The sequence below is a fragment of the Ascaphus truei genome, chromosome 2 (assembly GCF_040206685.1).
Source record: "Ascaphus truei isolate aAscTru1 chromosome 2, aAscTru1.hap1, whole genome shotgun sequence".
In the NCBI taxonomy this organism is placed as follows: Eukaryota; Metazoa; Chordata; class Amphibia; order Anura; family Ascaphidae; genus Ascaphus; species Ascaphus truei.
In genome coordinates this window covers 123,603,771-123,629,297 of record NC_134484.1, presented here as the reverse complement: position 1 = coordinate 123,629,297, position 25,527 = coordinate 123,603,771, and the positions used below count along the sequence as shown (strand labels likewise).

General features: G+C 38.6%; 1 protein-coding gene across 1 annotated transcript in view; it reads left to right on the top strand.

The window, feature by feature from the left end:
- MEP1B (meprin A subunit beta) overlaps positions 1-25,527 on the top strand; it is a 64,472-nt gene that overhangs the window by 18,090 nt on the left and 20,855 nt on the right. The window contains exons 3-11 of the mRNA XM_075584701.1: positions 3,385-3,435; positions 3,541-3,584; positions 5,394-5,472; positions 8,814-8,931; positions 9,456-9,634; positions 15,919-16,137; positions 19,045-19,197; positions 23,503-23,718; positions 25,015-25,467. Of these exons, the coding sequence (XP_075440816.1) occupies positions 3,385-3,435; positions 3,541-3,584; positions 5,394-5,472; positions 8,814-8,931; positions 9,456-9,634; positions 15,919-16,137; positions 19,045-19,197; positions 23,503-23,718; positions 25,015-25,467 (1,512 nt within the window). The remainder of the gene's footprint in view (positions 1-3,384; positions 3,436-3,540; positions 3,585-5,393; positions 5,473-8,813; positions 8,932-9,455; positions 9,635-15,918; positions 16,138-19,044; positions 19,198-23,502; positions 23,719-25,014; positions 25,468-25,527) is intronic.

The following is a 25,527-nucleotide window of genomic DNA, read 5'->3' as shown; positions in this document are numbered from 1 at the left end:
ATCAGCCGCTCAGGGTCCAGGATTTCCTCCGGTATGCCCCTGACCCGTAGGTTGTTCCGCCTGTCCCGGTTTTCACTATCTTCGTGGCGTTCCTCCAGCTCGGTCACCCTCCGTTCCAGCTTAGCAATTTGGGCTCCCATCTCTCCTTGGCACTTGGAAGTCTCCTCCACCCTCTCCTCCAGTGCGTTCGTGCGGTTACCAATGCCCAGTATGTCCTTTCTCAGCTGGTCCACCTCCCCTCGGAAGAAAGTCTTTAAATCGGAGAGTAACTGTGCAATCTCCTATTTGAGGGAACCCGTGGGCTCCTCCGTAGTCAACTCTATCTCTGGTGCGGAGTCAGAGTCAGATGCCGCCATATTAGCCGTTTCTCTGGGCTTTTTTGCGCCGGTGAAATAGGTGCGCACATCTACCCTCTGTTTGGGCTTTTTGCGGGTCGCTGCCATTCTTTTGTGTCCAGCGCTGTTAGCTGAATCAATGGTGAGGTTTTATTTTGGGTTTTTATGGGTTTTTGTCACTATATTTTGCTAAATATCGCCGGCGAGACACGGAGCACTCAGATCAAGCCTCCATCTCCGATCCTGTCGCGCATGCGCCTCCCCCTGAAGGCATTTTTAATGCTAAAATACATAAAATATTTTACGCAGACAATAAGATATGCAGCACACACATAAATTATATAGTGCATATACTGTATTATATATATAATATAACATAATATATAATATAAAAATATAATATATTATATAGTATAATATATATATATTATATACACATAAAGAACTTTGCAAAGCGTCGTTAGAGCGTTGGATAAGCCGTTTTGGCGTTGTAAAAATTAACATAGGTATGCATTGCATAGCGTTGGATAAGCCATTCGTTGTAAAGCGAAGCGTTGTAAAACGAGGACTGCCTGTATATTTATTTATTTGCCAACATCCAATTGATGACTCCTTGGTGAAGTTACTAGTTTTTGATTGTACATTTATAGCAAATATTTAAATTACAAATCCTCTCTCTGTTTGGTAAGCTTAGCACACTGACTAAGTTCTACATGGACTGGAGTGAAACCTGCAGTATGAGTGACTGGGGATCAGACACAAAACTGTATGGATTTTCAGCCCACTATACTCATTAAGAACTTATTGCATGTCCAAGCCATGGGAAAACAGCATTCTTTTTTTTGGGGGGGCAATTTGGTTTTGACTGTGTAATTCCGTTACATATACACATTGCGTATGCAAATTAGGCAACCTCACAAAATTATATACTGTATTTACACATTTTCGGGGTATTCATTAAGCATTGAGATAGCATATCACCCAAAAAGTCCTGGCAACAAATGTCACCTAATGTACCAACATTAGTCTTGATCTCTCCCTCTTCTCCAACCTTCCTTCTCTTCAGTGAAAGCCCTATTTTGCCTGTCTGCGCAATGGGAGATTAATGATTTAGATTTTTGCATCAAATCGGGCAAATAGTGGATTCAAAGGCATTGTTACACTGATGCATACTGTAGATCATTTTTAATGAATGTGCTAAACAAAAAAAACAGATTTGTTGCCAACCAAATTGCATTCCATTTTCAGGCAATTTGCATTGGCAATATTTCAGTTTCCTCTGGCCTCTGGCCTGGTGGCAGATACAGTGATTCTCGTCTACTGTATTAATTTTGTATTACAAAGCAATTACAACTAATTGCTTAAGATAACATGTAATTCATAATGCACTAAAGAAGTTTGGGTGATCTTAAAAACAGTAAGAGTGTTTGATATCTCTGTAAACAGACACACATTTGTATTATGTTATTTCTAAAGGTAGGCTGAATATACCAAAGTGTGCACTTTCTCCGCACAGCTGTTTATCCAAAGAGATTCGTTTGGGTTTTCCGCTGTGCGTGGCGTCTCCGTTGCGAGATCCCCCCAGTGTCACAAGTTTCAAAAGTAAAAGACAGTGTACCACTATTTGTCTTTTTTGAATGCCATTAAAATGGTCTGAGGATCTTCTGAACACCACGAGTGCGACTTCCTCTCATTTGTCTTTTAAAATTGTTGCGGAAGTACATTATGTTACTGGATTTAGATGTAAATTGTTACATCCGACCGGGGTTTTAGATGCATTATTAGGGCTGTCTCTTGTTTGCAATATGTTTACAAATCTGCATTTCTTTGGTTTGTTAACAATATACTGTCACATTTTCCTTCTTGCCAGTAATAAATATATTGTATTCTAGTAGTTACTATCACAAACATTAAGCTCATATCACTTACTCGACATCAAAAGTAAAGTATGTGTAGCATATAACCGAAATACAGTTCCATTCTCTATGGGTCTCAGTCTTGCTCCTCCAGCTAAGATTCCCCATGGGGAGGGCGTGCTGTGAGAAGAGCTCTTCAGCCAGCAAAGTGGCGGATAGAGAGAGGAAAGGGACATATACCAGAGAGAAAGACAGATTAGAGAGAAAGGGCAGTGGTTTTGTTAATCCATACCCCTTTTGTTTCCTTTTATCTGTGGACAGCTCCATTCTCTTGCCCTGCTAAATGGGGAGCTTCATTCATCACAGTAGCACGGAGAACCTTAAGTGGGATGCTCTGCTCGGTTCCCCCCCCCCCCCCCCCCCCCCTGGGTTTTTCTTTTGAGCTTCACCTCATCTTTCATTTTCAGTTACAGGTGCACTGATTTGTTTTTTCTTTTAACTCACTTTTAAACCTTTTCTGGCTAGATATTGTATCTACTGATTGGCTTCGCCAGCCAACCGGAATAAAGGTTTACAAATGCAACTATCATGTTCTAAGCTACTACTGCTATAGCTAATAAGACCCGGCCCTTATTCCATAAGCTGTAATTCCACCGATCCAGGGGTATCGCATGGAAAGCCCCATTAACTTCAGTGGGGCTTTCTGTGCAGTAGCGCCGGCTCAGGCCTGCACTTCATTCTCCATCCAGCAGGCCCCAAAAAAATGAAAACCCTTTCACCGAGCATGGTTTAATTTCTGGAGGGGGGGGGGGGAGAAATTAATGCAAAGATGTCCATATTTCATATGATTGTGTCCTCGGTTATGTGCTAGGGGGAAAAACAATAGTAATCAAGTTTTATGGTTTCACATTGCATTTTTCCTGTGCCTTCCCGTACATTACATAGGAACTTGCCATTAGCTTGAGGTTTCTGACTATTGAGTCCCTATTCTCATATTATTTGTGTATATTTCACTGTAATTTTAGCTTTGTCTTTGATTCATTTTTGACACTTCAAGTGCAGAATTGAGGCTAATATCTCCCTGGGATCTATAAAATGTTTACTATAATATATTTTTGTGCTCTTCTTCCCAGCATAAAAAAAAGAAGGTATTTTCACATCTAATATTCTACTTTATGTATTTCTTTTTACAGAAATTGATGTGGATGCCGGAAAGGATTTGGATATTTTTGACATCAATCAAGGTTTATGTATACAAACTACTTATATTATTGTGTTTGTTTATTTCTTTTAAAAACTAATTTCAGAAAAAAATAGGCTTTTAAAAGGATTTTTTTTTTCTGTTTTAGAGTTAGGATTGGATCTTTTTGAAGGAGATATAAAACTCGATGAGGTGAGTTCCGGTCAAAAATATGCACATGTTAATGTTTTTGTATACACAATACAATGTAACATTTAACCAATGTCAGTTATGATTGTGTAGCTCATGTCCCCCCCCCCTCCCCCCCCCAGACACAGATCGTGCCTCTAAGATGTGGAGAGGGCTGGCTAGTGTGTATTGCTGTTTTATCAAAGGACTTGTGTGTGTGAGACTGGAATCTCTCGCCCTGGGACCAGGGTTTTCTCTGGGAAGATTCCAACCAACCCACTAGGTTTCGCCAGAGAATGGAGGCGCTGCACCACCACTAAAGATGAAGGCCATTACCCCAGAAGCCTGGACCTGTTGTCCCCAAATACCACCGCGGGAGACTCAGGCCCTCCTGTTACAAGCAGGTACGCACCACCAATACACACTAGCCAGCCCTCATTACACCCTAGCAGAGCCATCTGTGTCTGGGGGGGGGGGGGGGGGGGGAGGAACATGGGCTACAATTGTAATGCATAAACATTTTGTTAATGGAACACATTAAATTATAGACAATTTAACATTATTTTTGTAAATAATTAAACAAAGTTGCCCAGTTTATCCACCTAACCATTAAAAACTCATTGTTAGCGCAAATAATTTTGTCCGGATTTGCAGTTCCATGTGCATTAACACTAATAATATAGCGTAAGAGTTTTGACTCTGAGTAAGCTACGGATATCGTCAAACTCATTAGAGCAATCACTGAATAATACATGTATAATAAACAAATTTATTTGAACATCTACATTTTTTTAATACTAAAGACACATGGAAAGCATTGCAAAGTAAGTATGTAAAAGTAAGCGAGCTACCTTTCTCTCTCCCTTTGCTTTTTACTCATTCTTATTTCTGTTTTTACTTCCATTATAATACGTAGTAATCAGATATAATTTAGCTTGAGCTACTGTTATACAGAAAACACATTTTCCAGCCTTACCTGCCATTCAGGTGAAACAGACCTTAGTGAATCTCATATTCTTGGTTTGATGTATCAGTTTTGCCCAAATGCAAGCATTTTACAATATTGTTGAAAAAAGCAGACACTGATTTATGAAAGAACAAAAGTCTAATTGAAAGCACTATACTTGTATTAGTTTTATAGCAGGGTACTTTGGTAAATATAACTTCCAGTATATGGTGGATGGAGTCCCTCATTCTTTCTTAGTAATGATAGACAGAAGGGCACAATCGGTACAGAAACACCCCTGGTGTTACATTGTTTGCTTTTTGTATTTCTGCTCTGAGCTCTCATAATTGAAGGGGAGATGTCTAGAAAGAATTGTGTTACCTTTGGGTTTATGCCACGAAAAGTACCCTCCCAATGCGAGCTGCCTTTTCCCCTCCCATATCTGTTGTGGTTTGGCTTTTTGGCTTTTGCCCTATTTCTTTGCCCTCCTCTGTGTACCATGCTCCTTTACCAACTTGTTTTGTAGCTTTTTTTCTTTGCTTTTTTTCTTTTTGTACAGTGGAGCTCACAGGATAGGAATCGTTTTGCTTATACATGCGTGTATTTTTCCTCCAGTCTTTTTTAATGTTTCTGTCTGTTTGTGTTTATCTGTAGCTGTGTTTTTGTGCATACCATGAGTTAATGCACAATTAATTTATTTAACTTCATATGGAGTCTTGTTAAGTATTTTTTTCAAATGAGTAAGGCCTTCCCACTTTGTATTCTACAAAAATGTAATAGTGTCATGTCCTTTACAGAAATCAAAATGCACGATGCAGTATCTGAATAAAATAGTGTTTGACTATATATTTTATGTGTACTCTTTGTATTTTCTTTCATTCACACAGAAAAATGAAAGGAACTCAATCATTGGAGATGAATATAGATGGCCATTACCTGTTCCATATCTGTTAGAGGATAGTCTGGGTAGGTGGTTTCTCAATTTATTGTCTCATAATGTATACTGTTTATTAAAGCTGAACCTGTTGACAGGACCTGCTTGTCATAGGGGCATTGGTAAAGGCCAGATACTGTGAGGCCAATCTACTCAGAAAACCAATAATTAGAAAGTTAAATAGAAAATAAAAATATTACTTGTGGGCACGTTCACATGTCTCCGACAGGTCTGCAACCCTGCTTTTCCGCATTATCTCTTGGAATACAGTGCTTCCACTACAGCAAGGGATTCTGGGAAATGACATGCAAATGAGCACACAGTGTCACCTTTTACTTCAAATCCATTTTAACATGGAGCCCTGTAAGCTTATGCCTGTCGCAAAGTTAAACCGCAAATCAGACTAGAAAAATACACCTCACTGCGAAAAGGAAACAGTCCGATTTGTCAGGCAATGGAATTCATTCTTAATGAACTGATAAGAGTTAGTTGTCTTCTAACAATCTTACTATCAGTCTCCACTCAACAAATTTAGAGAACTTAAAATCATGTCTAATTTGCAGATTTAGCAGACGTAACTGTTCTCGTTAACACAATGTGTTGCATTAATGTTACCCCAATATTTAATACAAGACATAATACAACTCTACTGAAAACAATGGAGTGTGTTCTCTTTAACACACGTTTTATTTTCGGCTTTTCTTTCTTCCATTAAACAGTGTTAACTGGGGTAAAATGCTTACTACATCTCTAGTTGCAATTTGTATAAAGCATCATCATTGGAAATATAAGGAATGTGCATCATCATTGCCACAAATGCTCACTTTGCAGTTGTATCACTGAGTAAGTAGTTGAATGCAAAAAATAGTTGAAAAGTAGTAGAAGCAGGTTCAGTGAATTCTTACAAGAAGATAGAAAACTTGCTATTTTGCTTTTTATGAAACGCGACAGAAAAAGGAAGAAAAAATACACTAGGACAAAGTCTCTAGGTGCAGGTGTGACCAGGAAGCGCCATCAGATAACGGGAAATGAAGACAAAAAGTCCACATCACTAGTTCAGATGTAGCACGATTTATCTTCCCTGCGTGTCACTTGGAGCAGGTAAACTGCGGCCCATGTGCGGCTGTGATCGCGGCCAAGCGCATAACGGCCCAGTGCAGGAGGAATTCCCCAAAATGATTAACACAGCTGGGGTCCCTGCTTCTGAATGGGTCACGTGACCGGGACATTTAAACTTGCAGGAGATACTGGCACCCGATAAGGAAGCCTGTACCTCGGGTAACCTGAAGGTAACCTGGCCTGAAACTAATGCGGTTCAGCTCTAGAGACCCCCTGCTTCAATCCTATTGTATGTACTACAATAAAAAATTGCATTTACATTTTAAAGAACTGTGCGGGGAGAGACAGGGAGAGCGACCGCTTCTCTCTGCTCTCTCTGCGCAGCTCTTCTAGACTGCTGCGGACGGTAAGATTAACGCAGCGGGAGTCTCATTCAGAAGCAGGGATCCCCGCTGTATTAATCCTTATGGGGAATTATTGTTCTGAGTTTTGGGCGTGGGGAAGCTGTGATCTGGCCTCGGTCAGGCTCTGTTTAGCTGTTTCTTGCACCCAAAATGAACATAAAATATACTGCATTTGTATGTCCAAATGAAAAAACTTCAATTTATTCCATAATGTGTTCAGGAAGAAAGAAGACCGCAAAAATAAGCAACGTTTCAGGTCACAGTGACTTGTTCTGAGGCTTGGGAAAGAGTCACTGTGATCTGAAATGTTGCTTATTTTTGCTGTCTTTGTTCAACACATTATGGAATAAATGTAAGTTTTTTTAACTGGACATAATGTACTAGTATTGTATTGTATGTCTTTATTTATATAGCGCCATTAATGTACATAGCGCTTCACAGTAGTAATACATGTGGTAATCAAATAAATAACAGATAATATAAATAACAGATCATGGGAATAAGTGCTTTAGACATAAAAGTAACATTTCGGAAGAGGAGTCCCTGCCCCGAGGAGCTTACAGTCTAATTGGTAGGTAGGGAGAACGTACAGAGACAGTAGGAGGGAGTTCTGGTAAGTGCGTCTGCAGGGGGCCAAGCTTTATGTATCATGTGTTCAGAATATCCACAGTGCTATTCATATGCTTCTTTAAGCAAGTGTGTCTTAAGGTGGGTCTTAAAGGTGGATAGAGAGGTTGCTAGTCGGGTACTGAGGGGATGGGCATTCCAGAGGTGTGGGGCAGTCAGTGAAAAAGTTTTAAGGCGGGAGAAGGCTTTAGATACAAAGGGGGTAGAAAGAAGACATCCTTGAGAAGAACGCAAGAGCCTGGATGGTGCATAACGAAAAATTTGGGATGAGATGTAAGGAGGGGCAGAAGAATGAAAACCTTTAAAAGTGAGGAGAAGAATGGAGTGTGAGATGCAGGATTTGATCGGAAGCCAGGAGAGGGATTTCATGAGGGGAGATGCTGAGACAGATCTAGGAAAGAGTAGAGTGATTTTGGCAGCAGCATTTAGGATAGATTGTAGGGGAGACAGGTGAGAGGCAGGAAGGCCGGACAGCAGGAGGTTACAGTAATCAAGACAGGAGAGAATGAGGGCCTGAGTCAGAGTTTTAGCAGTCGAGCAACAGAGGAAAGGGCGTATCTTTGTTATATTGCGGTGGACTTACTTTTCTTTATTAACTGAGTTGTTGTATTTGCCTTTATGTGCTAATTTATTCAAAGGAATGCCTATCTATATATATATATATATATATATATATATATATATATATATATATTGTTTTTATGTTTTCACTTGGCAGGTGTTTTGATAAAGGAGACTGCTGTGACTTTCATGGTAGTATTCTTGATAATAGAGTAAAACTTTTGAGTACAGATCACTGAAGTAGCAGACTACCAATAATAGAAGAAAGGGGGAATACTTCCAAAAGTCAACACTAGAATTAATAGGATACCTTTTATGTTGGTGGTATGATAATAAACTGATGCACGGTTCCCAAAGATAAGTTTCAGAGCCCCTGTACTATACAATTAGACACCACTTTTCCACCACTTATTAAATAGGGTTGAACGTGTGGGTGTCTCTTTCTCAAACCCCTTGCAGGAAACATCTTTCAGATAAAACAAAACCATGATCACATGATTCAACCTCTCCACCCCCCTCAAAAACCAATAGACAAACACTTTCTATGCACAAGTAGACTAAAGTTTGTTGTTACTGTGAGTGAGAGATCAGCAAGGGACAGACAGCAGACACATGCGATATTTAGAGCATGGTGATGCTCCGCAGTACTCTGCTATTCAGCACATATGTCATATTACCGGTGTTGTGGCAATTGAAAAACTTCCGTTTTCTTTTCTTTACAGAAATTAATGCAAAAGGACTTGTCCTGGAAGCTTTTGAACGTTACCGACTTAAAACATGCATTGATTTCAAGCCTTGGGAGGGTGAAGCTAATTATATATCAGTCTTCAAGGACAGTGGGTATGTGATTTGTTTGTGCTATGGTACTACTGGTGTCATTATTAGAGATTATATTTGATTTATAATGTCTTTTATGATTCTACAAGAGTCCAAAAGGGTGACAGGATTTAGAATTCATTACCGGTCCTTCTGACTTTGCCACCTCCTAGAACTTGATATGGCCAATAATAATAAATGCACCATAACTCCTCAGCTCATTGCTACACAATTCTACCCATCACTTACTGCACTGACATTGGCAGGTAAAATAAAAGCAACCTTCCTTTATCCGTTTCCTCTAAATTATACTAATCCAAAGTCACATAACAGCTTCTTTATCTTAGCCCCACTTAGTAAATCTGGACCTAAATGTCTCTCTTTGTGGCAGTTTTTTAAAACGGTTGTAATTCAAGTAAAATGGCACAATGGTGGAATATACTGAATATCCACCGAGTTACCATCCTACTTACTTAATCTAATTGTATGCAAAGAGTTACATAAGTTTTAGAAATAATGAAAAGATTAAACACATTTTGTTTTATTAGCTGTTACTCTTATATTGGGAATTTACGCCGAGGAAAACAGCAACTTTCGCTAGGAGCCAACTGTGATAGGATAGCGACGATTCAGCATGAATTTCTCCATGCACTGGGATTCTGGCATGAACAGTCCCGCTCGGACCGCGATGACTATGTGAATATTATCTGGGACAGGATTCAATCTGGTACTGTTTCATCTTTTTTTCTATAGTTTGCTTCAGTGATTACTAATCTTTGATCATATGCAGACAGAATTAAAAACTGGATTGGGTATGTTTGTATTTAAAAAAAATAAAAAAAAATATATATATATATATTTATATATATATATATATATATATATATATATATATATATATATATTTGCATGTCATTTCCCAGAATCCCTTGCTGCAGTGGAAGTGCTGTATGCTGGGTGATAATGGTGAAAGGTGGGGTTGCAGACCTGCCTAAGACATGCAAATGAGCATACAGTTCTATTTCCATTTGCTATATATATATATGTATATATATATGTATATATGTATGTATATATATATATATATATATATATATGTATGTATATATATATATATATACATTGGTCGACAAATCACCAAAAAATCTACTCGCCGAACAAAAAAATCTACTCGCCACCTAGTACCACACGTGTGCTGCTTGAGCCAATAGGAGATCGCCACGATGTTAAATCCACTCGCCCAGGGCGTGCAAATGTATAGGTTTGTCGAACACTGTATATATACATACATACACACACACACACACACACACACATGGTATATTTATATATTTTTGCTAATATCTATCAATTACTTTGTGGCGTTTTTTTGTAAGATCTTCTTTCCTTCTTTACATTCTACATACAAGATTGTAGTAATCAGTCTTTTGTCCAGTTATTTATTGAGATCAAATTAATTTACAACAAACTGTTTATAAAAATGTAATTTTAATATAACTGCAAACTATTAAAATAGCATAATAATCAGCAACTATTGTTGTTGTTTTTATAAAGTATCTTTGACATCAATATTCAAAAGACGATAGTCTGTTGCTACTGACAATGACAACACGCATGATTTCTTCATTTCTAGTTCTTTATTATTGGAATGGGCTCATTATAAAATGCTACATAATTACATAATTCTGCTTGCATTTCTCAAATCCTACAGAGGTAAAGTGAAACAGATAGATCTTTTGTGATGCACACTTAAACGCCCATTAGTATCAGTGAAGTTGGTGTGTAAATTAAAATAACTTTATTACAAACAAATATAAAATAAATGTGATGTTATCAAATAGATAAAAACATTTAAAGTGACGGGCGGGGGGGTGTACTCAGATAGATAATTTCAATTACTTCTCTGGTGCATGAAGTTTCCACCAGATACTGAAGAAATATACATATAGTATAGAGATTATTCGGGCTACAGCATCTAATGTATATATAAAAGATTCTACTAGGATAAGTATTTCCTTGGCTCATAATCAGTCTTGATGGTGTTCTTTGATTATATCAGTTAGCCTAATTCCACCACCCTTTCACAGTTATCGTGTTTTGAGGTTAGTCGTTGCTCTTCTCATAACCCATATCTGGGAAGACAGTAAAATGTATCAAAATTATTTTACTGGAGCATTTATAGAGCATTGGAAAGGATTGCTTCCCATGCCTTCAGAAAACTATCCTCCACAATAGGGGAGGGGGTAAATTAATTTGTATGCCTCTTGGTATTAAGTCATTTTTTATGTCGGTTTAAAGACTACTAATATCCCACCATAGTCATGATTGTTGTCTATAGGTTTTGTCAAGTCCCTAAAATAAACTTTTCATATTTGGAATGGTCTCGGAATTACAATTATTGGAATTATTATTCAAACATGTACTTTACTGCATTTTGCACATTGTCTGAATTTCCAGTTTGCCTAAATCTCCAAATAACTAGAACAGTAGAACCATTTAAACAAACAAAAGTCTGGTCATATACTTTCCTTCAAACATACATTTTAGAAATATTTGAAAAGATAAATACATTTTGTATTATTAGCTGTTTCTCTTATATTGGGAATTTACACCAAGGAAAATAGCAACTTTTGCTAGGAGCCAACTGTGATAGGATAGCGACGAATGCTCTATAAAACTCATGTCATTACGACTAGCCGCTAAGGTAATGAAGGGTTTAAACTAAAGTACCTGTTTTTTTGGAGGTAGAGGGGTTGGGTGAAGGGGATGGTTGCCCCAGGGTGGGTGTTTAGGCTACAGAGATGGTTTCGGGAAGGATTAACCCCTTCATTACCTTAGCGGTTACTACCGCTAAGGTAATAAAGGGCTTAACTCTCCCACTACCCAGCTGAGAGGCCTAACCACCCACCTCAGGGCCACTACCCCCTTCACCCACCTCCTCTACCCCAACAAACCACCCCCCCCCACACGAAGGAATGGACAAATGCCCTAGTAGCCAAATATAGCTACTGATGCGCTTTTGCCTATTCAAATACAGTATATAGTAAAATACAGTACAAATTAAATTAATAAATGTTTTACTTACCCCTACCAGGATGAAGCCCGTTCTCCTCCTCCTCCTCCTATTAACCAATATTGAAGGTCCGATGCCAAACCATTAAAACACTAGTAACCCCTTAATTAACCTAGCGGTTGCTATCGCTATGGTAATTAACGGGTTACTGGTGTTTTAATGGGTGGGTGAAAGGTGTACTGTAATTGCCCCGGGGAGGGTGTTTAGTCCTCCCAGGAGGGTTGCAGGATGGGTTAACCCATTAATAACCTTAGTGGTTATTGATGTCACATTACTCCAAAAAAGGAAAGACATCACATGGGACATCAACCAATCGAATTAGTGGATATACCATGTGATTCCATCAAGTTTGGTAGAGAAGTCATTCTCTGCCAAACTTGATGCCTGGACATTTTTTACATCCAATCTGATTTGTGATGTACCATTTGTCAGTCAAATGTGACATCCCAGGCCATATATAAGGCCTGTCACATCTCATTTGACCGAAATAAGACGACGTGGCAACATTTCCTCTTGCACAAGTTGAAGAGAAGAAAGAAGACAAGGATGAAGATAAGAAGAAAAGAAAGACGATAGGAAGATCTACTCACCAGGGCCTCTTCTGCAAGCAACTGAGGATCGTAGACTTCTGTTTATCATGGTGATCTTCAGGATGAGGATCATTGCTTCGTGGGTCAAAAGTTGTTGGTGCCACAGTTGGATGAGGAGGATGAATCTTCATCCCGGCAAAGATAAGAAACACTTGTATTGCATTTTATTTAATTGTGTATTTTTTTTAGGATGCCTATTGATTGGAATGTGTTTGTCAATGCCCCATTTGAGGGTATAGATAACCACATTGACAATCAATGCATTTTTTGGCTAATGTTTGTTTTTATTTAAGTGAAATGTATTTTATTTTTTAACTGTTATTTTTTGAGGTTGCCCATTTGTTGCCAATGTGTTTATCTATGCCTACTGTGTATTGTAATGTACAGTACTGTAATGTCAATTGTATTTTATTGTGTATTTATTTCAACACAAATGTGCAAAAGTGCTATTACCATATTTGGCTTAGTGCTTTGCCCATTTGTGCGCGTGGTGATGGAGGCAGAGGGGGTGGGGGATGGGGGTAGTTGCTCCGGGGGGAGTGGCTATGCCTCCCGGGTGGATAGCGGGGGAGGGGGTTAACCCCTTAAGTACTATAGTGGTTAATAACCATTAAAGTGATTAAAGGGTTACAGGCCAGTAGCTAGTTTTTTAATTTTAATGTTGCTGCCCACAGAGAAGGAAGACGAGGAGGACCAGAAGGACGACGATGAACGACGATGGACTTCATCCTGGCAGGGGTAAATACAACTTTTATTTACTATATGCTAATGGCTAATGTTTTCTTTTTAATGGGCAAATGCGCTATTATCCAGATCTGGATAATAGGGCTTTTGCCCATTACTGTGGGAGAGGAGCGGGGGTTGTTACTGTTAGAGGGGGTGGGTAGTAGGGTGCCCATTGATTACCAATGTGGTTATCTTTTCCCCTGTTGAGGGCATATGTAACTACAGTGGCAATTAATGGGTTTATTGTCTACTATTTATTTGAATATACAGTATTCTAATGTCAATTGAATTGTATTGTATATTTTTATTTTGCTGCACAAATAGGCAAAAGCGCTATTATCCATTTGGCTACTAGGGCTTTTGCCCATTTGTGTGTGTGGTGATGGAGGTAGAAGGGGCAGGGAGTGGGGGTAGTTGCCCCAGGGTGGGTGGTCTGGCCTCCCGGGTGGATAGCTGGAGGGGTTAACCCCTTAATTACCATAGCAGTTACAACCACTAAGATAATTAAGGAGTTACACCATAACCCATCCCGCAACCCTCCTGGGAAACCTAACCACCCTTCCCAGGGTAATAACAGTACACCCTTCACCCACCCCTTAAAAAACCAGTGACCAATTACTTGCCTCAGGGGTAGTAACCACTAAGGTAATTAAGGGTTTACTGGTGTTTTAATGGTTTGGCATTTGCCCTTCCATCTTGGGGAAGAAGAAGAGGATGGGCTTCATCCTGACAGGGGTAACATTTATTCATTTGTACTGTATTTTACAGTATACTGTATTTGAATGGACAAAAGCCCTAGTACTGTAACCTTATTCTGCTACTAGGGTATTTGCTCATTCCTTTGTGGGGGCAGGGGGTTTGTTGGGGTAAAGGGAGTGGGTGAAGGGGATAGTTACCCTGGAGTGGGTGGTTAGGCCTTTCAAGTGGCTAGCGGGAGGGGTTAACCCATTAATTACCATAGCAGTTACAATCTATAAGATCTTTTAGTGCACAGTCACTTTAAAAATGACAATATAACAACTAAAAAAGATTGTCTCTCTCTACAAACCCAGGGTACTTACAAATGTGGTAGTTGCAAGGCATGCCAATATGTAAAATCTAGCAAAACCTTCTATAACCAACGAGATACCAAATAATTAAAAATATACCATTTAATAAAGGAAAACAACTTGTGTGATCTATTTAATAACCTTCACCTGTGAACTCAAATACGTGACTTTTAGCTACAGATCTGTAGAGTCAAATGTTAGTGCTAATGTTGATGCTAAATCCTAATGCTGCACTATGACAATGGTTGCTTCTTTAATAACCTCTATATATGTGATCGTTACCTCAAATAGTCACTTTCTGGCTACAGACTTACTACCTCCAATAAAATCATTTTGATACATTTTACTGTCTTCCCAGATGTGGGTTATGAGAAGAGCAACCAGTAACCTCAAAACAGGATAGCTGTGAAAGGGTGGTGGAATTAGGCCAACTGATATAATCAGAGAACACCATCAAGATTCTGACTATGAGCCAAGGGAATACTTTTCCTTATAGAGTCTTTTATATATATATACAGTATATATATATATATATATATATATATTATTATTATTATATAATATATATACAGTATATATATATATATATATATATATATATATATTATTATTATTATATATACTATATATTATATAGCCCGAATAATCTCATACTATATTATGTATATTTCTCTTGGTGGAAACTTCATGCACCAGAGTAGTAATTGAAATTATCTCTCTGCGCACACCCCTCACTTTTAAATGTGTTTATCTAGTTGATAACATCACATTTATTTTATATTTGTTTGTAATAAAGTAATTTTAATTTATACACCAACGTCACTGATATTAATGGACATTTAAGTGTGCATCACAAAAGATCTATCTGGTTCTCTTTACCTCTGTAAGTTTAAATTATCTTAGATCTTAGCTAGCACCGCCCTGTAACTATATTTCCATCAATTAGTTGAGCAGGACTATCCACCCCCTTATTTATCAAATCCTGTCTTTTAATCTTTGTTGTTCATGTACTGTATTTGGGATTCACAATGTGACTTCATATGCCTTCTTATTAAAATCTCACTCCCCATTTTATTATCCTTGTCTAAATACTGCATGGAAAGTAGTGCCCTTATAAAAAGGTTTTTACTAGAGTACTAAAATAACCAGTAACTTAATGTTATGAAACCAGCATAGAACGTTCCTATATACATATTTGTACATATTTTATTGGGATTATATGGATGGATCATGATTGACAAACGTATACCATGTGGTCTGGAAAACTTTTATACATCAACATCATGTATGTAACAACAAAATGTAATGGCTTCAGCTGTCAGACTGGGCTATAATGTATATATTGTATGTAATGTATAATGTATATATTGTATGTAAATATTACACATTTTATCAGAAGCTACAAACAATGAACATACTACAAAGAATTCATAAAAGGTGCTTGGACTAGTTTATTAAATGAATGGGACGGATAATATGTACATTATTACATAAAAACGAGATAAAAGCATGAATAAATAGGCAATATATGTAAATTGTAACTAAATAGACTACAACATTTTTCATTCCAAAGGGAGAGAGCACAACTTTAATAAATATGAGGATACTCGGTCAAGTGCCTTAAATGTCCCATACGACTATACATCTGTTATGCACTACAGCAAGACAGCCTTCCAGAATGGCTCCGAACCAACCATCGTAACTAGGATTGCTGCATTCAGTGATGTGATTGGACAGCGAATGGATTTCAGTGATTATGATCTCCGAAAGCTGAATCGTCTGTACAACTGCAGTAAGTTTCCAACATGTTTAATGTGCCCCGGATGAATGTATGACAATATTAATCATTTTATAAAGTTCAAAACATATTATATACCAGATTAATTAAGTCACGCATGGGTATGCATCTGCAGAACATGACTTTCAATGATAACAATGTTTTTAACGGCTCCTTAGTCCTAAGATACAAACATAGGGGGCTGTATAAATGTTATTTATTTTTTAACGAATTGAAAGAGTGCTTTGCGTTAAAAGAGCAATTACTTAAACTTATTTGCGGCATATATTGGTATGTCATTCATCATGTTCTTACATTTGTTGCTAAATGTATTATTGTTTGTATGGTGTGTTTCATGTTCATAAATATGAATGCACTAATAATTATTTGTATTAACTTGCATTTGTCCTGTACGGCATGAAAAACATGACAGACAATGTTGATGCATTTATAATGCTCAAAAGTGGCACATGCTTGTAATGTAATATTACATATAATTTACATGTGTTTGCCACAGACAACATCCATACCGCCTCCACCTCCCCACCAAAGCGTCATTTTGTTCCTTGAGAAAAAGGTGATGATGTACACACCGTACACCACAATTGGTTTAAACACTGGCTCTCTGAATGCACTAACTTGTTATTCGTATGTGTCTGTTTTTTTTTCCATAGTACAGAACTGATTTATTAAAAAAACACACATGTAAGATATTTTCTAAGAACAAGGGCTATCTTCTGTACTTTATTAAAGCGAATGCATTTTGTGAGTGGCGTGAAATATTATTATAACAACTAAAGCCATGAAAAGAACAAAAGACACTATCCAGTTACTTTTTATTTATGTTGGACTGTTTTAAAAAATACTGGTTATTGTTAAAGAGAAGTTACTGGCACCCTATTAATTTTAGTGCACTTACAATTCCTGGTGTATGTGTCTGTTTTACGACAAAAGTCAGTTGGAGCAATGGTTTATATTTTTCGTTCTATGCGCCAAACATTTGAAAACACTTCTTATATCATCCACAGGACTTCCCTATCCAACGTACTCATTATAAGACAACGATTTATATATTTAAAGAATAAGATAAGATGCAAAGATGCAGATAACAAAATCAAGTATTTTATTTGGCCAACTTCAGAGCATCAAATAATTACATTAAACAGCCTAGGCGTGGGCATATAAAATGACCTATAAGTAGGGTAACCCTCATTGCCCGTCTCTTAAGGAGTTTATATCGAATATTGACTATGTACATGGTAGTGCTCAGTCTCTCATACCTGTTCAGGGTGCTGGGTTGGTGCAGGCTGGATGTGGATATGCAGATAGAATAAGGATGTGCACCAGGAAATGTTATAGTATAAAAAGAGCTTTATTCAACATCTGTTTATAAGGCTCACCATACAAGGACAGGCTTCACAGTAGACATATTAACTGATGGCAAATCATAAAGTTGCTCTGTGCTTCTTCCCCTGGCAGCTCTCACTCCTACGCCGGGCAAGTACTTATGCTTATTTTCCTTAGTATTGGTAAGATTTGCAATCTCCTGCATAACGTCAATAATGCCCCATCTCGGGTTTCAGTATCCTATTACTGTGTACTGCATACCTCGTTCATGCATATTAGATAGGGAGTTTACGAGGGACTTTCCAGTGGGGCCGATCCAAATTTGCTCCGGAGCTACTACTCTGAGAACTCCTGCTAAGAACTGCTTACATCATGAGAACAGTCTTGGGCAATTTCTATAGGCACTAACTATATAGGGCACGTTTCGTAGCGGAAAATAATAAACAGGGTCAGGATAACCTTACTATACATAAATATACACTTAAACATTTACAGTATTCACAGTGAGGCCCTCTGAAGGAACTCCAATGAACCTGCTTCCAGAACATTGGGTGGAGTGAAATATATACACTTCTATCTCCCTATGGTGATATCACTGGTCACAAAACACACAAGGAAGTGACAATCCTTTCTGCACAGTCAGTCTACATCACATGATGGGCAGGGGCAATAAAAGAGTGATCTCATCCAGCTAACCTATTAAGGCCGTTAACCGTTTACATTAATTAGTAGTCCCTAGAGGGGGGGGGGGCTACAGTAGAAATAGAAAAATTTGAATGAAAACATTGAGTATTTTGCTTTCTGTATATTAGGCATAAATTTGAATTGGAGGGATTGTAACTATTGAAAGCTTATGAAGTATAATGCCTCATTTTTAGTAGCATTATAGGAGTAACCCACCCATATTTGGGTTTTCATAACTTAAAAGCCATGTATCAGTAAACTTCTGCTTTCACATTACATTGTAAAGGCACGGCTGTATTTATTTAGCTATATTTTGCAGCTCTAAACTGTATTGTTACGGAATCCATTAATTTTCAACCAAGCCAATTGTCTTTTCAGTTGTAATCTCTACATCAAGGGAGCGCAAAGTTTTGGAGCTGCTCCCCCCTGCCTGCTCCCCCTCGCGCCCCCTTACCTTGTTTGCCGGCGTCAAATGACGCCATGGGTCACGTGACATGATGTGACATCATGTAAACCCGCGGTGTCATTTGATGCCACGTTGCCATGGCGAGAGGCATGTGACATCATGTCACATGACACCGAGGCGTCATTTGAAACCGTGTTGCCATGGCAATCCATCACAGCAACTCTTCTGAATCCCAGTAAGTTAGACAGAGACCTCACGCGATCCTGCGGCATTTAATTTAAATGCCTCGGGGAAGAGCGCGGGGCCTCTGCAAGTGCACCCCTGCTCTACATATACAAAGCAAACGTTTTAGCCATTTAAAGAGATATGTTATTACAAGATGTTCCAATGAAACAACTGTTAATAGCAATGCATTTGAAGCTTATTTACCCCATCCATAAATTACTGTGTCAAGATATGTAATTGATTTTCTTTTTACTGCCTAGCATCTTCTCTCAGCTTTTTGGACACATGTGCTTTTGAGTATGATAACATCTGTGGCATGGTGCAAAGCTCAGAAGATAATGCTGACTGGCAGCATGTTCTTGAACTTCCTGGTGGACCCAGCAGTGATCACACTAACTTAGGGAAATGCAAAGGTAAGACATTTCTTATCTTCTAGCCCCATTTATTGCAACACTGTACAAGATTATGGTTTGATTGAGGTTATTTATCAGCAACACTGTAATTTATTCATTAATAAAAAACATATCTTTAGACTGTTCAGCGTTCCTGTGAGATGTTTATAACACACTGAAAATTCAGTAACTACGTGATACAACGTGTAGGGCTAAGCATGTGAGACAATGTTAGCAAAGTCCACATGAAAGACTCCAGTACAATGTTTGCTGCTCTTTGCAGATTTCCTTTAACCTCTGCAAAGCAGCAGTAAAATATGGTTTTAATAGTACAGACCCAGTTTTAGCATTATGTACTGTAGGCGTCATAAAGTGAAAGCATTTGTTCTCTCGTTTTAATGTTTACTTTTAAATCTAAGCTGTTATTAAAATCGTTCTAAATTTAACCTAAAACAGCAAAAAGTCAAAAATGTGCAATACATATCACTGTATCAGGGACTAGTTCGGGATTTATGCATTGGGGAAACATTTGCATGTGTGTGAATATCACATTTTCTCCTCACCATCCTATGGAGAACATATTGCAATGTTTCTGGGTTTCCAGTTTTCGGATGTATTCCTTTTTATTTCATAAACTGTCCTATTTTGCTATGTAACCTCTTGCATTAGTACTATCCAAGCATGTGCAAAACAGAACTAATCCTTTTTATCCTCTAATTCTAACCACCTGTCTGACTCCTGACAATAGATAACTCCACTATGCTCAGATACCACAAGACAGATGTCTAGATGTCCTACTTGACTCTTCCCTCTCCTTTATACCACACATCCAGTACATTACCAATTCCTGCCACCTGCACCTCCGAAATACGCACTCCAAAATTCGAATTCATGCTCCTTTTATATCTGAATTGTCTACTGTAACCTGCTCTAAATTGGTCTCACCCTCTTCAGTCTGTCCTCCCTCTAGCCCACCCTAAATAGAGGTGCTGCAAGGGTCATCTACCTCACCAACCGTTCTACGACTACAGCTTCACTGTGCTTATCCCAACACTCGCTTCCCATACCCAGCAGAATAAATTCCAAGAGTCTGGTTCGCCCCTACAACCTCTTCATGACACGGTCCCTCCTTACATTTTGAACCAAATCCCTAAGTACTCTCCCCACGCACTCTCTACTCAATATTTCTCCAAATTAGAAAACTACTGGATAATACAACCGCGATACTCCATTTTCTTTTTTTGTATTATATATGTTGCCAACCGATTGGAAAGTCCCTTGTGATATGGCAGGCTAGGAACTCCAGCTTCTAATGGTGCTTTATTTACACAGGAGATTCTAAGTTGGTCTTCCTATGGACGGTGACCTAGATGAGAAAGTTCTGCTTGCACAACTCTGTTTACTATTCTATGCTTTGCGAATCCTAGGATAAATACAACAATTATTCTCAGTGCCTCAACCTGAAGGGGCTGATACATGAAACTGAGTTTTAGAAATGAACTGCAGCAGGTACACGTAGGGGTATAGCCTCAGAACTCCATTAAATACTTAACAATACGTTAAATGATGTTAACATATAGTTAAGTGCTAACGGGGATCTTTAAAGCTCAGTAACTGTGTTAAGTGCTGTGTTTAAGTAAAGAAGGCCTGCCATTAACTGTAATGGGCTTTTATGCTAATGGCAAAAAGAGAAGGCAGTGGCGCTCCCTTACATGGGTGAATCTATGTAGAGCCTTTAAGGGGGCGTAAATCAAAAGAAAAGGCGAGGCTCAGAGTGACAAGGATTAAATGTCAAAGGGTTAATACTGGCCCTGATGGTACTGCGGCTCAATCAATAGGATCAACCCCTGATCCTTGGTATAGTGGTGAAAAGAGTGCAGATGAGCGCATGTAAGGAGAAGGAACATAAAACAATAAATTGTGGAGAGAATTGAAGGGTGTATATAAACGGTAGGGTGAGGGGTGATGATACAATAGATACTCACACAGGCACATGTGAGCAGGATCCCGCAGCATTGTCTTTGATGTTCTTGGTCTGGTCACAAAGTGGGATCATCTACTGGAGCGGATACTGGCTTGCATGGGTCGCTTGCTGATATTTTCTAATAGCCGTATGTTCTGGCTCATAAGAGCCGTGGTGAACACACAAGAGACACACACATAGGGAGGTCCAAAGTGAGTAAACAGACAAAGCTAAAACACACTAGGGTGTTACTAGCCAAAGTGAATAAATAAAATCATTTTTTATCTTTCCAACTACCTGATTATCAACTACCCCAAGTTCAAACTGCGTGACTGCAGATACAGCAATTACTGTGGATCCCACGCTGCAAACCTTTGCCCTCATCATTAGAAAGGTGGGGAGAGAGGCTCCCCTAAGTATGCTCAAATCAACCACAGTGGATGTGGTGAAAGTAATAGGACCACATGTGATTGGTAGTAATGGGATAGCAAATTGAATTGTAATGGGTGGAAAAGACCACGGTGAATATAATGTTCATCTACGATATGACCAAAATCCAATGTGTCCACCCAGGTGATGTATAGCCTGATACGCCTCTCCGTGTCTGGTGCAGGGCGAGAAATGCGTCAGGGGATACTTTGTGCTTTTTTAACATTGGCTCTCATGCCTTAATAAAGTAATTTTTTTATTATCCAAGACCAGCCTCGCTATCCAGTGTTTGCAGTGCCCAATTTTCCTCTACCAATATCCTTCTTTGCCCTCATCACCTATACTCACACAAGCCCGTATACCAAAACCGCAGATAAAGTTACCACCCACAGTGGACCACACGCTGCAAACAGTTGCCCTAATTGTCATCACTCTCACAAGCCCGTGTGAGTGTATTCTTTTATTTATTCACTTTGGCTAGTAACACCCTAGTGTGTTTTAGCTTTGTCTGTTTACTCACTTTGGACCTCCCTATGTGTGTGTCTCTTGTGTGTTCACCACGGCTCTTATGAGCCAGAACATATGGCTATTAGAAAATATCAGCAAGCGACCCACGCAAGCGACCCACGCAAGCCAGTATCCGCTCCAGTAGATGATCCCACTTCGTGACCAGACCAAGAACATCAAAGACAATGCTGCGGGATCCTGCTCACATGTGCCCGTGTGAGTATCTATAGTATCATCACCCCTCACCCTACCGTTTATATACACCCTTCAATTTTCACCACAATTTATTGTTTTATGTTCCTTCTCCTTACATGCGTTCATCTCCACTCTTTTCACTTTTATGCTAATGGTATACAAAAGAGTTGGGGACCACCTCAACACCTATCCTCAGCAGTTCATTCAAGTTAACATGGGAATGAACACATTTTTTAAAACTTTTTTTTAGGTCGTGGATATACCTGGGGTTAGGTGCAGGAAGCTGGAAGCACCTAATGCCAGCTACTGTATCATTAAATTTATTTGACCTCGTCCAGGGTTCTGAAGTGGCCCACTTTGGTTTCCCATACTGTATATTGCCTAAGCAATATAAGAAGCCAACGTCAATACCCTGGACTAGGCCAAATAATTTATTTAACAATAGAGTTATTCCTGAGTAGTGTGCTCCTTGGCAGTAAATGATGATCAGCGGAAAATCCAATGCAGGAAAAGTGGTGCACAGCAAAAATAGCAGAGACTGGACGTGAAATCCGAGAAAATCTATTTATTGTGCTTGATGAGCAAACATGTGTGTACAGATGAGTCCTCTGATGCGTTTCACTCCTGTGTACTCATCTGTACACACATGTTTGCTCATCGAGCACAATAAATAGATTTTCTCGGATTTCACGTCCAGCCTCTGCTATTGTTGCTGTTCACCGCTTTACCTGCATTGGATTTCCCGCTTGTTTATTTCAGGACCAGGATGCAGAACTCAGGAGCTGGCTCTAAAGATGTCCTTTTCAGTTATGAAGGTAAACTTAAGTCTGTGCATAGCGTTTTCACCACACTGTGTTTAGGGATAAACTATCAGGTTTGTAGTCCCTTCAGAGACTTCCTCCTCATTCCCCACTTTGTAAGCTATTGGCTTTCTCCAAACTTTTCCTACCCTGTGGTTCCTCTGTGACTTACAAATATTGTAAGGTGTCAAGGCAAGAGAATGAGTAGTACAAGATCAGTGATGGTGGTGGCACTAGTTGAATTGTCAGCAGTAAGCTGCCCCCTAGGGCCATCATTGCAGTATCTTATATAAAAGTGTTGGAAAGTGTTGGTAGAAGTTGGGGTTCTCCCAGTGTAGGACTGAGATCTAAAATGTCCCCAAAAAGCAGGTAAGAACATGTCCTAATGTTTTTGCTTTAAAGAAGCCTTTTGTTTTTCCTCTTTTTGAACAGATAGTGGCTATTTTATGCACTTCAGCACTATCATTGGCAATGTGGGGCACAAAGCTTTACTTGAAAGCAGACTATTTTATCCCAAGAGAGGGTTTCAGTGCTTGGAATTCTTTTACTACAACAACGGCCATGAAAGTGACCAGCTGAACATCTGGATCAGAGAATACACAGAAGCCGCCCCTAATGGTACTCTGAAATTTATCAGCAATGTAAATGGTAAGGACTATAACTCGTTTACTCCTAAAGTGCCTACAAAGCTAAAAAAAAAAAAAAACACAGCTGTGGTTTTAATTTTAATGTTTATTCTGGAAGAGAATCCACAGAAAATGCAAGTGGGAAGTGGGACGTGGGAAGGCTGCACTAGCCAAGATCTGGTTTAGAAGACAGATCTTTACACAGAACTTTACCGAAAAACGAAATGTCCCAGCAATAAAAAGGGACAGCCCATCCAAGCATGAAAGGGAACCAAGGACAGTGGCATGTATAATAGCTTAAATGTAGCCGATTGACACCTTTTTGAAATATACACACATGAAAAGGTGGTTTTTATTATTATTTTTAGCATTTGCATGGTAAATAAATGGTACATTTATTTTGTACAATATGTATTTAATGTTTTTTGGGCGCTAAGACTGCTTGTCAGTCCTCAAAGTCTCTCTTTATAATTACAAGACACAAATAGGTAAAACAGTTACTTTAAGGGCGATTGAATAAAAAGTATTTTATTGAACCGATACATGGGTTTTCCCCTTGGAAGACTTCTCTCTATAAAATATCAATCACCAGTTGCATTAATGCACCTTTATTAAGCAGTCTATCCAGATATTGCATTGTCATCATCCAATATGTACAGACTACTCCAAGAGCTGGAATCTAGAACTGGTGTGTAAGACTCTGGCCCATATGCACTAAAGGGTGGTAAGCTTTAACATGTCTTCACTCCCATTCATTTCAATGGGAGTTAGGGCGTGCCAAAATGTAGCACCCTTTAGTACATATGGGCCAGTATAATGAAAATGCAATCTAGATACATTACTATATAAAGTGTGATTATATAAAACTAAATGAGTTGGCACTTCAGATATTGTACACTCTATTGACTATACCTAAGAGAATGTGTTAAACCAATTAATGTTTCCTCAGTGTACTAATAATTACCACTTTGAGTGTTTTTTTCATAATACAGTACCTAATTAGATATTTTTGTATATAACAGCCCTCTCCAATATAATGGCTGTGGAAGATAGAGTTAGAAGTGTATATTCAATCTGACCATAAGCCAACAAGACAACTGTTATTTATTTTCATATTCTGACAAACGCTGGTATTGGCTTGGCTCATGAATAAGCCCCATAAATTACACTTGTAGTACATATCTTATTAAATTAAATGGTACAAAATATAGTATTTGAGCATATACTTAATCAGATTCATGATTGATCTTAAACAGATTATAAACTGTTTACATAGATATAAACTATGTTTGTTTGTGTTTATGTCATTTCTTTGCAGGCAAACCAGTGAACTACTGGCAGCTCCACCATGTTTCTTTAAATGTAACCAACAAATTCCGTGTTGTATTGGAAGGAGTTAAAGGAAATGGCAATTCCAATGGAGGATTTTCAGTTGATGACATCAACTTGTCGGAAACACGATGCCCCCATCACATTTGGCACATCAGAAACTTTACGCATGAGTCCATTAAAGATAATGGAAGCATTTATAGTACACCATTTTATTCCAAAGATGGCTACGCATTTCAAATACAAGTGAAAACAAGCCAAGGAAACAAGCTATATGACCTTGGAATATATTTCTATCTTATCTCTGGGGCTAATGATGATACCCTACAATGGCCATGTTCTTTGAGACAAGCAACAATGGTACTCATGGACCAAAATCCAGATATTCGAAGCCGCATGTCAAATCTGAGGAGTATTACGACCGATCCTTATAAGCTAACAAGTAAGATGTTTGTTTTTCCTAAAAGTTAGAACAAAACATTTTGGAAAAATAATTATATCA